General features: G+C 37.3%; 1 protein-coding gene across 1 annotated transcript; it reads left to right on the plus strand.

Moving 5' to 3' along the window:
* The first annotated feature begins 936 nt into the window (after window positions 1-936).
* Window positions 937-11,275, plus strand: c1qtnf1 (C1q and TNF related 1). Its single transcript, XM_084135440.1, has 4 exons — window positions 937-1,090; window positions 9,424-9,563; window positions 9,645-9,748; window positions 10,340-11,275. Exons 2-4 carry the CDS (start codon window positions 9,424-9,426, stop codon window positions 10,888-10,890), a joined length of 795 nt encoding a protein of 264 aa, XP_083991566.1. The 5' UTR covers window positions 937-1,090; the 3' UTR covers window positions 10,891-11,275.
* The last annotated feature ends 10,935 nt before the right edge of the window (window positions 11,276-22,210 follow it).

The raw sequence follows: 22,210 nt of genomic DNA on the forward strand, positions 1-22,210 counted from the left end.
TTCCTCCAACTAATGCCCTTTAAGCTCAAAATCTTATACGTACTTACAGACTCTCCTTTGTTTACACTGATTTATGGAATACAGCTATTTTGGCAGACATGTTTACCATTGTACCATTTAGCATGTCTATAAGCTTAAACACCAGGACCTTTCTCAGTAACAGTAACTACACGTCTCATGCCATGATGAATCAAGTGAATGGGAGGAAAAGCACTTTGCGGAGATTATAAACATGGAGAGCCTGAATCTGAATCTGATGATTAACCATGGTGCATGTTTGAACAGCATCCTTTTGTCCTTGACTGAAAGTTGCTCAATATCATGGACATAAACTGTTTCAAATCAACATTAAAAATGATATACAACTGTACTTATATTTATATGCCTGAAGGTTTTTTAGGCTTATGCAAAATTCGACAAATAGTTAGTAGACAAATGTCAATGTTTTTTCAAATAAAAGTTTGTTGTCAATATATTACAATGCTTCTAGCCCTACAATCTTAACTGAAATGTTTGTGTTCTTAAAATACTAATCTTGTTCTTTAAAAGAGTATTTGAAACCATCAGTAGCTACTTAACATTTGTCTGAAAAGTCTGGGAACAAGGTGGGACACAACTGTGCTCTCTCTCTCTCTCTCTCTCTCTCTCTCTCTCTCTCTCTCTCTCTCTCTCTCTCTCTCTCTCTCTCTCTCTCTCTCTCTCTCTCTCTCTCTCTCTCTCTCTCTCTCTCTCTCTCTCTCTCTCTCTCTCTCTCTCTCTCTCTCTCTACAGCCTTGTGTGCTTCCCTCTACCCAGTTGGTCTGCTCTGGTTGCTTTTTTTGCAAGGTTTCTTTTCAACTTGTCCTTTTTGTTGTTTTCATTTCACCCCACCCTCTTGGATGCATCCATGCTCCTCCCTCTGTTCTCCTCCTTTCCTGCACTTTTCCCTGGCTCCTCATGGCATGCTGAGTTTGGGAGTGCAGAAGGGAGATGTCTTCAAAACACTGACAGGCGATAAGACTCTCAGAGAGACCGAACAGTGCAGCCCAGTCAACGCAAGCATCCTCAGTGCATCCCGTGGACCCTCAGGTTTGGACCTGCCAAGATAAAGGTAGGGGATGTTCAGTAGGATGTTTTAAGTTAGAACTTTACAATAATACTGCATGTCTTTTCATTTTTGTAAATAGGGGCTTTTGTAAATAGATCACATGGTTACACATAATGGCAAGTGAAACAGTGTGTAAAACCTTTTCCAGATGTCAGGGAAACTGAATCCTGATGCAAAACAATATGCCCAGATTTATCTGTGTTTTTCACTTTTTACTGTCTGACTTATCAATGCACCGTGTAAGTGAATGAGTACATTATCAGATCATGAATGACAGGTAGTTATTTCACTTTATGTGTTGCTCACATTGAATGTATACATAAGAGTGATATAAAAAAACATGTAGGTGTTCTCCACTATAATTGTGTTTTATTTTGAGACAATGTCAAGATGAGTGTTAGATCCATCAAGCTTTGAAATGTACACATACATTTTAACAGCAGGTGCAAGGCGAAAGGACACAGCTGGGTTCAATGTTTTTGAATGTAACAACACCCTGGGTTTCATGTGGTTTTAATATTACAATATAATGAAAACTAATTAATTCGGCTAGTGTTGGTTCCCACCCTATCCCCAAGGAAGATCTACTAAATCACGTGCAATGTAGGAACATTGTAAATTTCATGGAGACAAAATAAATAATAAAATGTATTTTGATTATCCATGGAATGAGTAGCACTGCCACAGGGTGCAGGAACCGAATCTAGGACAGGAATTCTTGAGGCATGGCATCACAAATTTCACATTGCCTCATTTCTTGCAACTGGGAGAAACAGTGGAAATATGACACTATGAAGATCAGTACACCAGATGCTTTTAAACCCACCAAATGTTTCAAACTACATAGTAGAAGTTGTGTAACAGAGTTTTCTTGCATAGTATTACAGATTAAATGGCAGTGAGCAGAGGTTTATCAGGGAATGACTCACCAGTGCATGTTACTCCAGTCAATCCCCAGTAGATAAAAAGTCCTTCAGATTTTTTTTCTTTCACTTTGAAATATATCACACTATCATGGAAGCTTGTTTCTGCCAGGGAATAAAAATAAAAAAGGCAATTGTGACCTGAGATTTTTTTTTTTTTTCAGAATTGTGAGTTAATATCTAGGATTTTATAACTCACAATTGCAAGTTTATGGCTACCTCACTATTTAGAGAAATAAAGTCAGAATTGCGAGATATCATTTTTTCCCCTCTGACCTGTGAGAATTAAACTCGCAATTTTGAGAAATAGTAGCAAATGCGAGAAATAAAGTCAGAATTATAAACTCGCAATTCTGACTTTCCTCAGAACAAAGATATCGCAATTATGAGTTATAAAGTCAAAATTGCAAGATATAAATTTGCAGTTCTAACTTTTCTCTCGCAATTTCGAGTTTACATCTTGCAATTCTAAATTTATAACTTGCAATTGTGAGTTTATATAGAAAACAACTCAGAATTTGCGAGATATAAACTCCAAATTCTGACATTTTCCTCGCAATTGTAAGCTTATGTCCCACAATTATAACTTTTTTTATAGAATTGTAAGATATAGTAAATTCGTAACTGTGAGTTATAAAGTCTGAATTGCGAGATATAAACTCGAAATTCTGAGAAAAAAATTCCAGATCCTCTTCTATTATTTTGTATCAGAAACAAGCTTCCATACATTGTGGAAGTAAAATGGGTTGCAAAATATAAGCTGAAGATGAGTGTTTTTCTTCAGTTCAGTGAACCATGGAGGATATCTAAGTTAAGGCACAGTGGCTTATATAGGTCAAGGGTGAAACTGACCTTAGTGTTTTGCCATACAGACTTCAAAGTGACCGCACTGTAAGCTTTGATGTCAGGGCCAGAACCAAATCCAGCAGTGTCTATTTCTAGTTTAAAGTAATGGTATTTCTAAAAATAATATACTAACAAAGTACTCTTATCATTTCTGCAGTATATAGTATGTACAATGTGCACTCATTCATATCCAGTGTTATGAACGAATGAATTTTCCCCTTATCCTCCTCCTTAAAAAAAAAAAAAGTGTAGACAATTGCTGGGGGTGAACTTCAACAATCCTTTCGGTTTGCAAACAAGGTATTGAATAACATCATGTACCTGTACCAACAAGTCTCTACCCTTTGTCTTGTATGGGAAGGGGACATAAAAGTAAAGCGACAAATTGTGGTTTCAATGTATCATTGCCCTGTTATAAGCACAATCTTGGGCTGCCATCAAATGCAATACCACCAAATACCAAGCTGAATAACAGACTGTGTTTGGAATGGTATACTAACTTACTGAATACTTAGTATACATTGTATAATCATTCTATACTAAAATAGTCCTTAAAACTATGCATTGTGCAACTCAAAAAGTAGTATACATTATCAGATCATGTTGAGTGGCACCCAGTTTTCATATTATAATAATTCAGTTATTTTATTTATTTAGTTTTAATTTAAGTACAAATGTCTAAACTAAAAAAATGATTTAAAATAGGCATGTTAAAAAAATAACTCAATGGGACTGGGGAGGCCGCGGGAGTCTTTCCACAAGACTAATATATGAGTATGTTATTCTTTCAAAGAAAGTATGGAAAAAGAAAGTATTTTTACACTCAAACTACTTGAGCCCAGCTGTGTTTCAAGAGCTTGCCTTTCCTGATAACACTAACATCCAAATGAACTCAAGGAACTAATTAATTGTAAGTTATGAAAGCAAAGAAAATTGTTGTTTTAATAAGATGGATGTTTATTTAGTTAATAGACCATGTCATGTTCACTTTAATTCCCTGAGGTTCATTCAACTTCCTCTGAAGAAACTGGATTACAAAACAGCCGCAAAGAATTGGAAAGATTTTGAATGCGAGAATAACATGTTGGTCCAAGTATGTACAGTAGGAAAGGGTACATGTTACAGTAGATTGAACCTGGTATATGGGGGTTTTAAATGACTAGTGACAGAAGCATTCAGTATGAGGTTGAAAGTCAGCCACTGGGGAGCGTTTGGTCACACACCCAAACCCAAAGAATGGAGCCAGTACCTCATTTCTATAGTCAAAGAGACCAAATTTACCCCAGTGATGAACTGTTTATGTTCAGCTGCTGACCTCAGACAGGAAAATTTAGAAAAGAGTTACAGTGCACCTGGTGGGCCTCTCCTTAAATATGATCCAGAACCAAACACCTACAGTAAGAATTGGCCGACTGTTATCCATGCAGGATTCAGCAGAGACCACACGCTTGCATGTTTTCCACTGAGAAAATCCTCCAAAGCCACACCTCGTAGTTCCGACACGCCACTGCATGCCTGCGGAATTGTGTAGGGATGGCAAAAACCAAAATGCATATTAGTAGTTATTATGATCTGTTGTGATAACAATGGGAATTTGTTATGACACCTTTCTGTTTGCAGTTTAGGTATGTGGGAACATGGAAAATCATTTCCTTTTATCTTTTTGATATGGACCTATGGGTCTGAAATAAAAAATGAATGAATTATGATGTTCACCATGTAGTTTCAAAAAGGTGAAGTGTGAAATTCATGCATGTAAATGCGTCAGGCCGGAAACGCAAGCTTGTTTTGCAAGTCTGGTGAACTCTGACCTGCGAATTCGCATCACACGAAGATTTTTGACCAGTAGAAGATTGATACGTCACGGCATGACCTTACAGTGTCCATAGTGTGCTCAAAGTCTTGCTTGTCCAACCACTGGAAGACACCCAGAGTGTTTGGGACACGTTTTTAAACCCCTCCCCAGTTTTTTTTCAAACAGTAAAATGCAAGTTACTACATTTTGATAACAGTTTGCGGATTCAAACGTTTTGTTTTTAAATGCACCAATGAATTGTTCAAAATATAACCAGAAGTGTGCATTTATAAGGTCAATTGTCAATTTAATTTTCAGTAATCTGAAGCTTCAATGGCCAAAACCAGTTATGATATATGACTAAAGAAAGCAGTCGAATGTTTATGCATTTGACTCTTGGCTCTCCACTCAAGGTTTCAAAACTACAGAGGGTTCAGGGACTCTTAGATGTTCTGAAAATGATGCGTGGAGCGTGGAGTTCTCTGGAGAAGAAGGGTGAAAAAACAGTCTTTACTTATGTAATATGTTTAAAAAAGGTCAGGGTAGATGTTGATGGTGCTGGGCTTGAACTAAAAGAGGACTCAGTGATGTGCTGAACATGTAAACATGACCTCAAGACCCCAACATCCGCAGGAAGGAGAGGGATTCTCATGCCAGGATATCAGATGTTGGACTGTAAACATGGCTGCATGCAAAGAGGATAACCAAGGAAACAGCAGCAAAAGGGACATAATATAAAGCAGGCATTTTGAAGGGGCTGAATATGTTAATTTTTCCCCCAGTTATTTGAAGCCAAAAAGTCAGATGGCACCAGAAAAATCTACGAAAAAATGTGCTTTTGATGTCAGAGAAGTGGCCTTATATTTAAAATATATTACGTAAGGGGAACACAGCAACCAGAAAATGTAATCAAGCTGAAGCATTTGGTGTTGTATTACCCTTAAGGGGTTATTTTGTTAAAATACAGCATATTATATTTACACTGGGATGCAAACAGTATATAGCACTATTTACACAGCATCTAATTTCCTTTAGTCTCTGCCTATTTTCAAACACCAGTCTTATAGACACATAGTACAAAAAAAGATGGTCAGATGACATACCCAGGTGAACACATCATAAGCTTATGGAGGATTAGACGTGCACAACCTCAAAGCACCACCCTAAAACTGCTTTGAACTTCAGACTAAATTGAGTGATCTGACCTTTTCTTACATTAAACATCACTCTAAAACACACACATACACGTAGAACAGAGGCTTCATCTCAGTGAGTTTATTAAACAGTGGGACATAGCACGTCATTCTTCAACCTCATGATTAGAGAAGGGTTACTGTGGTGTGGCGGGCTCAAAAAAAACCTTATTCATCTCAGTATTATAGGCAGTCTATAGTTTTAAATATTTTATGGCATGTTTGGATTGTGCAAGTCAAGATGCTGTATGGGCGGAATCATGTGAGTGAACATGTCATATGTACTCGGCTCAAAAACACACAAAAAAAGTAAGTAAGTAAGTAATAGTAGTAGTATAACTGATATATTATCAATGCATTCTTAGATAGAACACTGCATTACAATCTCTACAAAAGATTATTAAACAATATCAATGATCTCAAACCCTGAAACCACAGGCATACTGTGCAATTATTTTGTGTCATTATCTGTAGTGCTGCAACACTGCACAGCTAATATGATGACAGTCTGTTGGGCTAAAGTAGGATTTTCTCTGTTGCACTGTGTAATCTGTGCACAAATCAAGTTCTACTTCATAAACATCATTATATCTTTTGTTTATTGTTGATCTTGTTATCATTGTTCCACACTGGGATATTGAGTCAGTGTCACAGACCAGAAAAAAAGAAAGAAACATCATTCTGTTTATCTCCAATTTTAAATGAGATTTTCTACTTTTGGACATCAAGGTATTTTGATGGTTCCCTTTTGCCATTCTGTTGACTATAACGTTGCAACTACAAGTCAATTAACTCTCATTAGAGTATGAGAGTTTAATGTCTGCTAACTCTGTATTGTGATGCTCCCCAACAGTACTGACTAGAAGTAACTTTGCAAGTACATATCTTATTCTACTAACCCTACCCCTAACAGTCTACTAATACTCAACTAATACACTAATGATAGTTAGTTGACATGTAGTTGCAACGTTACTTATTGTCAACAGAATGTCAAAAGGGGACCACCAAAATAAAGTTTAACCGACCTGACCATATAATATCACCCTAAAACATTCATGAACTTTTTTTTCAACATTTTCTAACTATTTAACTCTTTCTTGTAAAGCATGTGGTTTAGGAGGTACATCATATTTTTTTGTACATAAGAAAAGTTTAATTATTTTATTCATGAAGATTGTAATTGTGAATCTAACTTTAATTCTGTATAGTTGTTTGTTACATTACTTATGTACAAACTTTTTTATAGAATAATGTTGATGCAGTATTTGTAATCTGTCAGATGTGTTTTGATTCTCTCCACATTAAGCTTTTGGAGGTCATGCTGGCCTTGACCAGTGCTTTCATGGGTTGTGAAGTGTTTTGAATAGCTGAGCATTTTACCTCACAAAATATGTGGGCTTTTAATCAACTTTGTGGGAGTTTTCAGTATGTTCTTAAGCAGAAAAAAAACAAAAACACTTTTGCTAGTGGGACAGCTAGCAATAAAGGGAATACCAGATAATGATGCAGACAGAAATGCATGCATATAAAGGCCTGATAATGTTTTTGTTTAAGGAGTTGATCACATCTGATTGTCATATCTACTCAAAGCTATTTACTGTGACAATACTAACGAAATAAATAATGAGATTATAATTGATCAGAGAGGGATTAAATTGACAAAGAGACAAGATTGACTAAACTTAGCCATAAACCTGAACATATACATCAAAAATAGCTAATAAAACTAACAAACACCCTACTTTATATAAATTAGAGTACATAACTGACTCAAAAACATAATTATAAATAGCAGCATTTAACTAAATATTTCAGTCTGGCAATGAAAACATAAATGCCCCGGCAAGGACCCAAATTAACCATCTGAAAATGATTTTAAATCACTTGTCAACACTACATACAAGAGAGAAAGTGGACGATTATTGTAATTTGTGTGCAAATGTGATATAAAAACCAGCAAACACTATACTGCTACTTGCTATAAAAATTAGCTTGTTACTGGAAAATCTTCCAATACCAACACACTAATAAAGAAAGATGGAGAGACTGGCCTTAAAATACTTTCTCTTCAGTTTAAGTGAATTTTTGGCTCATGTCTTGCTTCATTATGTGTAATATTTTCTGCTCATGACTGATCATTAGATGCCTTTCTGCCTCATGGTTTGGAAAGGCAGAAAACAAGGCGAATTGATTTTTTTGTTCGCTGTCCTAAGAAGGAAAAAATATGAGATTTATAGTTTCATCTGAACATCAAGTACTGTATGATTGCCAATTTAAAATTGGACAACACATTCCGAGATATCTTGTCATTGGTTTCATAACTTTTCAGACTATGTTTTCATGTTTTCTTATAACACAGAGAATTATTATTTTTTTAAATTTTTTTTACAAACTGTTGCAAGAGCCTTTCTTTAGCTTTCATCACCTGATTGTTGTTTATGAAATTCCATAATGGTGGTCTGATTTATACATAGCTTTAACCCAAAACTATTTTGTTGTTGCTTTCATCAGTCAAATGCTAGAGGTTGAATAACATAGCTCATTGCAGATACATGATAACACACAGCAGGGATGGTACTAAATCTGTCATGTTATAACAGTCATGACCCTACCATCCAGCAAAAGGCTTAAACATGTGAGACTGTACATACAATCCTAACCTCGTATGAGTGTGCAGAGATTAATAATTATGCTCAGAGAAAAATTCATTTTTAATTAAGTGTTCCAGATCAATTAGCATATTTTGACGAACTGCAATTTTATTGAAAGGGTAATCCACAATCATAGTCAGAAACAGGCAAAAGTTCATAAACACCGTATAATCACCCCAAACAATAAAAGGGTCAAAGGCAAAAACAGAGAACACCGGGGAAAAGATTACAAAAAAAACACAAATTGCACAGAACCAGGAGAATGCTCAGCATTGAAGTCACACTAGACAAGACTTCGCTATGAATGACTGAGATAACCAGGCTTATACAGGGTGAGGTAATGAGCTAATAAGAAACAGCTGTAAATAATAATGATGATTAGGCAGGGCAATGAACTATGGGAAATGAAGTCCGTGTAAGAATAACAATCGTCCAGGGTGGAGTGCCCTCTGGTGGTTATCATGGGCACTAACTGGTGACTGACAAACTTAAAAATCAGGGGTGAATCTAGAAAATGATTTATAAGGTGGCAAAGGGGTGGCATGAGGACTGAGGGGTGGCAACACCAAAGCAAGCGACCAAGCGCTCAGTTTTTTTGGATTTATGGCCTGACATACACATTCAAGAATATGTGAAACAGGTGCATTACTACAAATGAATCATCTATACTGTTTAAAAAAAATTAAACAGTTGTCAGTGTGTGTGTGTACACGCACACACACACACACACACACACACACATTATAAATATACACCCACTGTTAATATTATGAAAGAAAATATGCAAATTGAACAGGAACATCGATGGAACATCATGTAGACTGAACTAAAATACAAAAATAAATGACAAAAACTATTAAATATAATTGAATTTTGAGTCTGCCAGTTTTCAACTTTTATCCAAATGATGTGTTAATTGTTGTCTCAGATGCTGTCAAACTTGGTACTGCTGGGGGTGGTGTTTGCCAAATGGGCCGAGCCGTACATTACCCAAAACCGAGATGCAGAACAAGACCCATATGAGCCCAGAGATTATCAGAGATCCACAGAATACTACAGAGATGGAAGGTACTTACTGATCAGTCCATCCATCCATCCATCCATCCATCCATCCATCCATCCATCCATCATTTTCTCTTGTGATTCTAGTGGAACAGAGTGCAGGCGATGCTGTGACCCTGCAGAGGAGCCCCCTCAGTATGCCAGTCCACACTACCAGATTGTGCCACAGATAAACATCACCATTCTAAAAGGTACAAACCATAAAAATATACTATAAGTGTTCAGCTTTGGGGGATTTTTTTGTTGCTGTATACAAATATACAAATCACAAGGTAAATATCTTCCATTTTAAGGATAAAAAGGAACAAAAGGCTTACATTTACAGAACAATTTACATAATCTGTTGACTGTCTTTGTATACAATTGTTTGGATAAACGTCAATCTTAGTTGAATATCTCACTGTCGGTAAATGATATAGGCCAGGCTTGGTTAATCACAGGATGCTTCTGTGGGCTGGAAAACATGCACCAAAAAGTTCAAACCACCACAGAAAGTGACTTTATGATCCAAATGGTCACAAACAACAGAAGAAAAATGGCCGTGAGATTGGCGCCATCTTCTATTCAACGCTCCGCACAAACAAGACCATTAAGTCATTTGAAAACCATAATTTTTTATTATTTGAGGTTTAATAAAACACCCTCCAAAGCTTAACCCAAACACAAAGTTTCAGGAAGCGAGACATGATAAATCAGAGATAAAGAATTTAAAAGACCTTTTTAATGATGCTTGAACAAACTGAACTTGTCTACGATTCCCTGCTACATTCCTTCCCTTACAGGGGAAAAGGGAGACACTGGTGGGCGAGGGCCCTATGGGAAATTGGGCAAGTCAGGGCAAACCGGACCCCGAGGGCCCCATGGCGTGAAGGGAACCAAGGGCAGCATCGGTTCCCCCGGAGAAGCCTGTAAGTCCTACTACGCTGCCTTTTCCGTGGGCCGCAAGAAGGCCCTGCACAGTAACGATTACTACCAGACCATGATCTTCGACACAGAGTTCGTCAACCTGTACGGACACTTCAACATGTTCACGGGCAAGTTCTTCTGCTACGTCCCCGGCATCTATTTCTTCAGCCTAAACGCGCACACCTGGAACCAGAAGGAAACGTACCTGCACGTGATGAAGAACGAGCAGGAGATGGCCATCCTGTATGCGCAGCCCAGCGATCGCTCCATCATGCAGAGCCAGAGCCTCATGCTGGAGCTGGAGAGGGACGATCAGGTGTGGGTCCGCCTCTATAAGGGCGAGAGAGAGAACGCTGTGTTCAGTGATGACTTTGACACCTACATCACGTTTAGTGGTCACCTTATCAAAGCTAAGTCAGAAGGTTGAGCAGAGCAAAAATGATGGACAGCAAAGATTTATGTAACATGTATTAAATGAGATGTAATTTCTTGTTATTCTTTTTGGTCTTACATGGTACCTGAGGAGAAACTTATGATTTAACTTTATGGTCCAGTCTTGTGTGTCTTACCATTCAACTCTGTTACAGATATTGGTGCTATTTGACAAACTTGGTAAAGGTTACTGTTACAATGGTTATTGCTACAATGTTACAATATGCTGTTGTGTTTGAAATTTTGGATATTTTTGCACGAGAGCCTTTTTAATGTGTAGATACATCAGAAATCATTTAACAGATTACTACAAATTATTATATTATATCTGGCAATAAGTAATTATTTAAGTGGGACTACAAAATAGAAAGTGGTGCTACAAAAAAAAAAATATATATATATATAATGAGTATACTATTATAAATATTGTAAATTAGGATTCATTTAAGAAACATAATACAATTTCAGTTTAACATTTAAATCACTAAATCAGAAAAGACGCCGAAGTACATAGCACTATGTACATAGAAAAGTTGAAATAATACCAAATAATTTATGAAATATTTTTATAATGTACAGTATTATAGAATGAGAAAATGTGGGATACTTAGACACCATGCTGCAGACAACTAGAGTAACTCAGTGATCAATGACAAAACACCTTGATGGTGTCTCTGAATGTACTGTATTATAAATTTGACATTTGTATAAATGGATGCACCGGTAAGACTTCATAATCATACCATGTATAAGCAGCAATATTGTGGATTTGATTATATTCATATGATAAATTATTCCTATATGTGTTTTACTTTTTAAAAAATCTGGTCCTGTCTTGGACAAGCAGAAAGTACATTAATTATTATTGTTAATTTGTAAATGTTGTGTTCATTGTCATTAAATGAAACAGCTCCTTAATCCAACAAGACAATATTAAAGATTTTAGTAACCTCAATGTCAGATTTGATGATTATGCTATATGTATGTAGTTGTTCAGGTCAGACCAAATATAGAAGATAGATGGGGTGACCAACTTTGGAAACATGTTTAGTAACATTTTGTCGGATTTGGAGACCCTGCTGTATTTCTTCAGCTGTTCACTTCAGAGCAGTGGAGATAGGACATAACAAAAAGCACTTCTGTGTGAAATATCACTCTAAGATCTCTGCTTAGACAAACATAGCTACTTGTCGCCATCTAGTGGTGTAGTTATAAAGGACTTCAAGGGCTAGATACTTCAGAAATGAAAATGATGTCATCATTTAATCACTCTCATGTTGCTCCAAACCTGTATGATTATCTTTCTTCTGTGGGACATAAAAGAAGATTTTTTTGTTTTGTTTTTTGTCCATTCAGTTGGAAGTCAATAACCAAAGCATTGGTTACCAACATTCTATAACATATCTATATAAAACAAAGTCATATAGGTTTGTAATGACATTAAGGTGAGTAAATAATGACAGAATTGTATTTTTTTGGGTGACCTATCCCTATAATATTGAAAAAGAGAAATTTTAAAACATTTCCATAATTATGATAATTATTATTGAATTAGTAATTAAATTATATTAATTTCTGATATGTGAAATTGCTTGTATATGATTTGTAATACTTACCATACAATGACCAAAATATAAAATATATTTAATTGCGACAGCCAATTGTATTGACCTTTAAAACTTTATGGCATTCAAGAGAGTTTAAGTTTAAATTAATATTAAAATGTCAGATTAAAAGAATAGAGAGTATGACACAATGACATATGATACTATTTTTTCTATGATACATTCTTGGCCTTTTTGGAATTTTCAGAATAAATCACCCTCCACTTTCCTTTTATATAAAACAAAAGCTTGAAATAGAAGATACAAAATATGGGGGTTGGAATGACACTGGGGATGAGTAAATGATGACAAAATGTTCATTTTTGGGCAATCTAATCCTAAACATTCAGCAACAGCAAGTCTTGGCCGGCCTTGTGATTAAACTTGATCTGTGTTCTCTGTTTTCCACAGTTTTATCCCCTGGAATAAATCATGTTTTCAGTTTAAATGAGGAAGCTACTGAATTTCCAGCACTCACTCCCCTGAAAACCCTTTTACTTTTACTGTCCATCTTGCTGGTGGTGAGGCACTTAACGTAATTAATTACAGTTTATACTGTACACAACAGTTTGATCCCTTCTCTGATACAACTATGTGAGTAAATACGTTTCCGGGATATTTTCGATTGCTGTCCGTACGGGAATTTATGTGGTCATTCAAAATGAATAGAATTAATTTGAGATAATGATCTGAATTCGGCAGAGAAAAAAATATTGTATCAAGAGTCAGCAGCCACCCAAGAAGGACCCACAGAGATCATTTTAAATTCAATTTTCAATCTAGCCAATAGCAGGGCTATTTTGTCTACAAAAACTACAGCCATCAGGTCCTAGTCTGATTGCAGCTATAAAATGCATCGACAGGCAATGGATTCAAAGTTTGCCCTGCCCATTAAAAAGCACTGGGGTAAAATGCTGATGATGTGTGCTGCACTTGTGATGGCTCTTTATCTGGATGGGCCATCAGATGCTGCTGAGAAGGAGGTTGGTGGAGGGGTGTTTACTCAGCAGGCACACACTCTTTCTGTGCACTCAACTGAACAGCCCACTTGCATTTGCTTTTAAAGCGCTTTTAAGGTGTCATCCGAGAGTGCTTTTCTTTTAAGCCAGTTAAGCTAACACTCAGTGTACCACAAGTCACAGTTTCAGTGTCATTGTGTGAAAGAGAAACTGCGACAATGCGACAATGTGACATGTGACTTTTTGCTAACTGCTAATTTATGATTTTGTTGTCGAACTATTATTTTATTTTACACAATTGTTTTATTTGTTAATAACTCTAACTGCGCTATTGTTATTTTAATTTTATGTTACCTATTGCCAATGCCGATATAACTCTGAAAGGCACAGTGTTTAATTTTCGCCGCTAGACGTCGCACATTCATAACAATAACAAAGGCGTAGCTTGATGACGCTGTGAAGGAGCGTGGAATGATGGGAGTTGTCATCTTCACCTCCACTGCCGATGGAAATCAATCCGACGGGATTCACAAATCATGTTCATGGATGTGGTAATGAAATAAAGTTTTATAACCGTTACATTTGATCACATGATTTTATTTCTAATTCTAATTCTAATGAATTAGCCGCAAGTAACGTAATGGTTAGTGTTAAATTACTAGCCTACTCGTAGGCTACATGTCACTATTTGTCGAAATTTACAAATAAACAATGAGGGACATTACACTGGTTAAAATGGCGCATTTCTCTGGATTTAAACATTGTTGGAAACATTTAGGATGATGTAAATGAACGAAATACATAACACTGTGCTGTTATGTGTTATGTGTTTTTTTTTTTTCAATTTATTTTAATGCAAAAATCTTAAATATTAAGCCTTTAAGAGAATTGACATAGGCCTATGGAATCCCTAGAGAGTTTTTTTCATTTGTTTCAATTTATGGATAAGGACAAAATTGCAAAAAAAAATAGCATATACTGCTGGACTAATTGGACAGTTAAGATGTTATGCAACTTCTTAGCAATTATGGTGCTACAAAATCACGTTTGTGTGCAATTTATCTTGTCGAACGAAATGTTAAAGGAATGTGAAGCACAGACCTTATTTTATTCATAAATCGAAATCCATTAGAAATTCCCAAAGGAACCCATGGTGAATTAGCCTTTCCAGGTTGGCTGAAAAATTGACATCATGACTGAATAGCAATATAAAGCGCTAAATTGTAAAATTAAAACTTGAGAGAGATAGGAACACAGAAGAAAAAAAATATGTAAAAAAGAGAATAAATAAATACATTTTTGGTCATGAGATGTGGAGCAATGATAGTGAAGAGCTCATGCTCATCCAACAGATTTATTTGGCTCTTGGACTTGGCTCTGTACTAGCCTCTCAAATTAGATTTTCAGTGTAAGTCCTGGAGCTCTGCCATCGAACCACTTGCAGGAACGAGGAGCAAATATTACATAATGAAGAAAAAAAAAGAAATGACAAGATTTTTGTCTACTTTTCTGATTCTGCCTTTTGCCGCCTTGATAAAGATATGCAAAATGATTTATAAAGCTTTTATGAGCAAGCCAAGACCACAGAAGGAAAATAAGCCATAAAAAGGATTACAAAACCCCAAGTAATTAACACAGGCTATATGAGGAAAGCTCAGAGCCGAGCAACATCCTAAATCAGAGAGAAATACCTAAGAAGTGTGGTTTGGCTGGAGCGAGTATGAAATTCAGCAGCCATATACCACTGGCTCGGACAGAGAGTCTAAATCCACTGTGCATTTGTGGCCATGTGGCTTCTTATCTCCGTGCCTCGCCAGGTCATCATTGTAAATAAGAGTTGGCTCCTAATTAATTAGGCAGTTGGAATGGAGCTTAAATACTATAGATAAACTGAAAAGGCAGATGTGGTGTCCACTGATCCAGGATCTGAGATCAAGTAGACATTTAGCAGATGCTTTTAACCAAAATGACTTACAATACACATCACAGGGAAAATCTCTTGGCTCAACCTGGGGTTGAAATCATAGTTCCCCTTAAAATAACAATTTAAGGTTATCATTTACTCATTCCAATCCTGTATGACTTACTTTTTTTTCTGTGGAACTCAAAAGATTCATATTCATGCTGCACTTTTCCATTAAAGTGAAAGAGAATGCAAAAAGAACAGAAAAGCACCATAAAAGCTCTATAAAATGGTTCATATGGCTCATGCATTTTATTCACAGTATACTGAAGTCATATGATAGCTGTGAGTGAGGAACAGACCAATGTTAAAGTTTAAAAAGTGTGTTTTTTAAATCTCATTCATATTCAAGCACATTCGGAAGCAACTTTAAACATGTGGCTGGGTGGAAACTGTGATATATTGTTTAAAAAGAATCGAATTTATTTAAAAATAGAAATATTTGTAACATAAATGTCTTGTCACTTTTGATTAATTGAATGTGCCCTTGCTGCATCTGTAAACCCCAAAGTTATTCTCTTTTCAATTCCAAAGACATAAACTATAAACTCTCGGAAAGCTTAAACAATTTAAATGCATTTGATCCAAACTTTCACAGTCAATATCCATTGGGTCCACTCTGATGTGAACTGTTTGCTCACTTTTTGTGTGCTCTATTCTTTGTATTTGTACGCCACATGCATTGTTGTGTTTGCTGATTTCCCACCAGTCATCTGAGATTTGTCAACTTCTCTCATCTCGTTTCTCTCACTAGTTCTCTGTCTGACACAGGGGTCTGCTTTTCTGTTATTCCCGTCCTCCGTGTGCTCTGCTTGACAGGCCGTGTTGTCTGTAAGTGACCTCTTTTGCCTCTGCACTTCATTGCCAAACTTGTTCTATGAAACTCTCCATCTCTCTAAGGCTTTACCTCTGCCATTGAGAAACAGAGGGGGGAAAAGCAAAGCAAAATAACAGGAAGAGAGAGAGAGAGCTAAAAGCCCAGGGCGAAAGGTAGCAAAATGATCCGGCTGTACCCATTTTCCATCACTCTCCAGCTATATAACAGTCATTACCCTTCCCAAGCCTCTCTTGGAGACAAGCTAAGCACTTTTCAAAAGAGAGAAGACAATTTGTGCTCGCTGTAGTGGCTCACCTGTCTACAGCTAGTCCTTGAAGTCCTTCAATGGTGTGCTACCATCTGTTTTCCGAGGCTGGTGAGTGCCATCAATTCCCAATTCGCTCTGAGAAAATGCAACCGGGAGGACTTGAGCTGCCGTAGAAGGTCTGTCGGCCCATCGTGGTCTGCTTAGACTCACCGTCCTGAGAAAGTTTTAATGAAGTGAACAGTTATTATGGGAAAAGGTGCAGCCAACTTGCTTGTTATGTTAAGTCTGTCTTTCGGGAGTGATTAAACCTGTCTCATGCATTAATTGAAAACAATGTACTGAGTCTGTAGTGAATTTCACTCCAGTGAGTAATACAGTTTTCTGTCTGGTTGGTACAGAAGAACATAGACACATAAATGAAGTTAGAAACCACCACTGAAAATAGAGCAACACGATCTGTCGGTACATAAGCAATTTTCTATTTTAAAATGCCTCAAATTCCAGGTAGTTTCTCATTAACATTAATAATACTATAATACTGTGATGCCACTATAAGGCCAGAAGATGGCAGTCTTTACTGATGCTTCACTTTCAAACCTCTCTTCAACATTTCTCATCTCAGATCTCTCATACTCACTTTTGTCCCATGAGCTTTCCAGAAAGCCTTTAAATGGTTTATTTCAATCCATGGTCAGACGGTGAAATACACTGAAGCCCACTTACTCCATGTACATGAACATACACAGCACGCTATACCTTTGTTCTTAGTTTATTCTCTGCTCACTATCAAAATCAGTGAAGTCTCAGTGCTGTCAAACGCAGTCAGTATCAAACCCTCATGAACACAGATGAGATGGTATTTGATCCTAGACCATATGTGGTTCAGACATGCACATACTCTGCCAGTCTCAGGAGACACCATAAACACGAGCTTCCAGTGAAGGTATACTGTGCAGATTTGCATGGGATTAATAGCGGTAGACAGCTGTGTAAACGCCTCTTGCATGTCGCACAGTTATTTCAAATTTCTTTAATATGAAAAATGCAAGCAATTTCAAACACAGTCAATACATAACCATGTGCATTTAAGATAACCAGTGCATCTAAATACAATAAGTGACAGGTTCAATCAGATCGAATTCCCCTCAGTGTGTCTTCAGGTTTGTCTGAAACCCTCGGATAAGTGAGCCTATAAAAACGGCCATGCCACTAGATGCATATTCTGTCTGAGGGCCACAAGTAATATCAATTTTTAATCTGACGCACACTTTGAAAATGTTGAGGCGAATTTATTAGCATATGCCAATATATAATAAATAATCCACCTCTGAAGCCTGCTGGTAACATGCATTTTTAATTGAGAATGTACCTAATGTACTTCAGCATTTTAAAACAAATTCTTATGAGATTAATTTTTAAATTGGGTTATTAGACATTAAAGGCTGGACTCCAGCTTTGCACAACGACACCTAATGAAAATAGTCGACATCTCTGCTGTTAACATGTGAAACTATATCAAAGCCACAGTCAAAATGCTTTCCTTCTGATGGCTGTGCTATTTGCTTGTTTGTTAAGTGCAGGAATCTTTTACATGGCATGAAGGTGTTCAGGATGGGGCACTCTATTTATTTACTCTACCCAGTGGTTTTCGTTTCATTTAATCAGGTCTTTATGGAATGCTATTTGTTGAGAGGGACCTGACGGCTTTGTTTCCATTCACAGCTTCCTGGTGCAGATGTTGTCAGGTGAACCTTCCTTAATGCACAGTGGTGAGCAGCTTTTTGTATCTCTGCCAACAGGACTGGTAGGGTAGAAGTAGACAAGGAAGAAAGAATTAAAGAGTAAAGAGTGATTGTGGACCGAAGTGACCTTTGACCTCTTTTATGGTTGCACCCCGATTTTGACTCTGAAAACAAAACGTAGGCGCGTCCTCCTTTCAGCACAAATAAACATTAACAGCAGCTCCTCTGAGAGCACTTCTACAGAGAGAAAAGTTTTTCGGCACTGAAAATAATTACATTTGGCACAGAAAAGAACGCCGGTTCCCTCAATCAGATTTTTTACATTCCACAGCCCTGTTGCTGAAGTCAACAAATATTTACATTAGAAAACCATTAGAAGTCCCCTTTGTCTCTTGACAAGATCTCTCAGAGGTGCATTTGGCCAGTTTTCCAGCCCACATGATTCCCTTTTAATTGCGGACAATTAGAGTCCGGGGACTTTGGGGAGCACAGGGTGACCGTCCTGTGACTGTAGAACCATTAAACCTTTATTGGACGCTTTTGCTCTATGGTCATGCCCATGTGCGGAGGGACGGCTAGTACACAACGGGGAAGTGTTAAAGGGGGCCTCCCTTTTTTTAATGCACCTTTTATGGGTGTTCAAACAGCAGAATAGGCTCTTGTAATGTGCTTCCCACCCAGATGCCAGCGCTTTGTCCTGTCCCACGGCCCCCTCCCCACCTTACATACTTCATTAATTGGTCCACTAAAGACTTATCACGTTGCACTCGTTTCCAAGCGTCTCGGTCGTGAAAAGTTGCCCCCTCCTCTCAGATTGGGAAGCTCGTCCGTCCCTCTTTTTCTCTGTCCCACAGCAGATGCTACTGTTCTGCCTTACTGGTGAAGGCTTCCAACTTAATTAACACTAAATAATGAAGTGGATAAACATGCCATGCGAGCACATGCGCTCAGCACTCAATCCTGTGCGGTGGCTCTGCACATTGCCTGACGCCCACACTCTACAGGAAGATATCAATGACTGTACCAGTCCAATGAGTCACCAACCTGAAACCATTCAAGCAATTTCATTAATTAACAAGAGAGCAACTGAGTCAGCGGGCTGAATGAATCACTCAAGCCCTTGCTCTCTTAGACCGTACGACAACTGGATTTTGAACGTTTTGAACGTATCTGCTGTTTGTGTGGCATGGAGAAACGCTTGATGAATATTTGTTTTGCATTTGGTCTAGCTCACAATATCACAACAGCTCAGGAGTTATCAGGATATCAGTGTCTGTTTGTATCTGTGCATTATACAGTAAGGACTGCATACGGGTGATATTTCAGCCCCAAATCAACAGAAACAATTAGAAATCATACTTTTTGAAAATAATTAAGCTTAGTATTTTTTAAAAAGTAATACAAATAATAAATGCAAAAATTCTGATATGTAATATATTTTCATGACGATTAAGTTCATAACTATAATGAAAGAAACTTTATATATTATTATTAATTGTAAAGCGTTTAAACATAATTCAAGTATTTGTTGTGCTCACTTTAATTATGCTAATTTAAAGTGTATTATAGTAATAAGATTCACAACTGATAATGGGAATTTCATAAAATATTGTTAATAAAAAAATCCAAACACATTATGTTAATCAGAACTAGTCATTACTGTGAAAATTATCAGATTTTTTTTTTTTTTTTTTTAGAATACTAAAAAAAATCAGGCTTAATTTTCTTTATGCAAAATATCATTTTAACTTGATTGTGGGGTAAAATGTAATCTGGCCATTTGTGCATGTGATTCATCCACATATATGATCCAATGCACCCCACTGCTGTCACTTTAAACCCAGATGCGAAAAATGTCACAATGAAAGCTCATTTAGAGGAAATGAATCTATCCTCTGGTTCTGAGGCCTCTAATCACTCATGTATAAATGACTCTGTGCCACAAGCCGAGCACAGGAACAAGGAGTTGAAGAAAGGGGGTGGTAAACGTCAAAGACGGAGTGGTGGGGGGGGTTTATCAGTGTATCTTCTTCACCATCTATCCCTTATGCCTTGTTGTGTGGGCCCGCAAAACACTTTGACAAACACTTCATCACCACCCACCCCCTTCCTCCTCTCATACGTTCATGTAAAAAAGTAAAGATGAGCTGCTTTCATATGTCTGGTGCAGACACACGGGTGATTACGTGCTAATGTTCCTCATCCCTGTGCTTTTGTTTTTTCCTCTTTCCAGCAGGATGAATAATGAGCGAGGCTGGCTGTGATGGCATGGAGAACGTGGTCCAACAGGAGCATGCGTAATTCTGAAAGTCCGTTGTCAAGACGCACCGATGTGAGCCGAGATGTGTGGCTGCCCTGTTCTGCTGGGATGGACACTTTCTCTTTCTGCCTGGCTAATTAATGGAGCCACACACTCATTTTCTGTCAAACAACCATTGCAAACTGATTCTGGGCTTCTGTGTGTGCTTAAAGGACAGAAATTGGCTTTGGACAAACACTCGCATCTATCTCCATGCAAATTCAGTGGAATAGGCATCAGGACGAGTTTCTTGTCTTTTCTCCGAGGGCATGTCTGAAGAAGCTGAGAAGATAAAAAGATGCAGATGTGAAAGTATAATACAGAGATCCAAAAACATGGCATAAAATCAATAAAACTAAAGGAAAAGTCAGGTGAGAGCATTCAGTGTCTCCACATCACATCAGCCATGATTGGCTTACTGCACTGTGAATGCATTAATACCCATTTATCATGTCCGAAACCAGTCTGAAAATTGGCTTGAATGGGTTAAATTAATATGTGAAAATGATTGGACTAACTAGAAAGTAATTGACCTACTCAGACATTACCACTTTTAGTCACATCAAAATGAACTGATGATCTGTGAGTCAGCTGGTTGCTAGCAAATACTGGGCTTGGGTAAATTAAAGGTTATAGACAATTAGTAGTTACAAATAAAAGATATATGAAATTTGCTTTCCATTGTGTTATCGTAATTACATGACATTTACAGTTAACTGTTTTCTATTTTAACATTTTAAATTAGTCCAGTGTTCAGTGTCACATGATCCTTCAGAAATCATTCTAATATGCTGATTTGGTGCTAAAGAAACATTTTTTATTGAAAACAGTTGTGCTGCTTAATATTTTATTGTATTTCTTAAACCATTTATGACCCTTATCTAATAAAATAACACTGATGAGATGTTCGTATGCCTTTAAATGTTCTCAAGTTATTAAGCATAAAGTAAATGGTGTTCCATTGTCGTTAACCCAAAAACAACGTAAACATCAAATGGAACTGGCTAAAAATCTGACTAAAAAACCCAAGTGCTCCCTCATTTCTGAAGTCCACCAAGTGCCACTGCTTTGCTGCCCTCCACCCTTCCAGTCCACTCAAGGCAGAAGAAGCATAGAGCTCCTGAGCCTGAGTGATTTCAACATATAAACTTGACACCGGTCATGATAAACTCCCATAATAAAGCTAGAGGAAGGGTATCACTGGGCTGCTCGTCACCATAGTTACAATATTCCAGCACAATTACAGCTCCCCATGTGTCTCTCCCTCTATTTTATGTGATCTCTTTAAACAGCAGTAAGGAAGAGAAAAACCCTCCATGGACCTCCAGGCATTTAAAAAAAAAAATCAGTGGAAGAAAGAAGGAGAGAGAGAGAGAGAGAGAGAGAGAGAGAGAGAGAGAGAGAGAGAGAGAGAGAGAGAGTGAGTGTGTGTGTGTGTGCAGGGATAATTCTACATTACATATTATTCTTTTTTTATAATCCATTTTATTCAGTGAACATCTAAATTTGTGCAATTAATGTCTTATTGTCTTTTCATCATTCACTTCAGATTCTGTTAAACATGACTAGTACTTCATGGCCTGGGTAATGATGTTACTCTAACAGTCATGCCGACAAAGCGTTCTTCAAATGAACCGAAATGAGTGGGTGATCAAAAGAGAGC

This window comes from Abramis brama (genome assembly GCF_963993115.1).
Source record: "Abramis brama genome assembly, chromosome: 14".
Classification (NCBI taxonomy): domain Eukaryota; kingdom Metazoa; phylum Chordata; class Actinopteri; order Cypriniformes; family Leuciscidae; genus Abramis; species Abramis brama.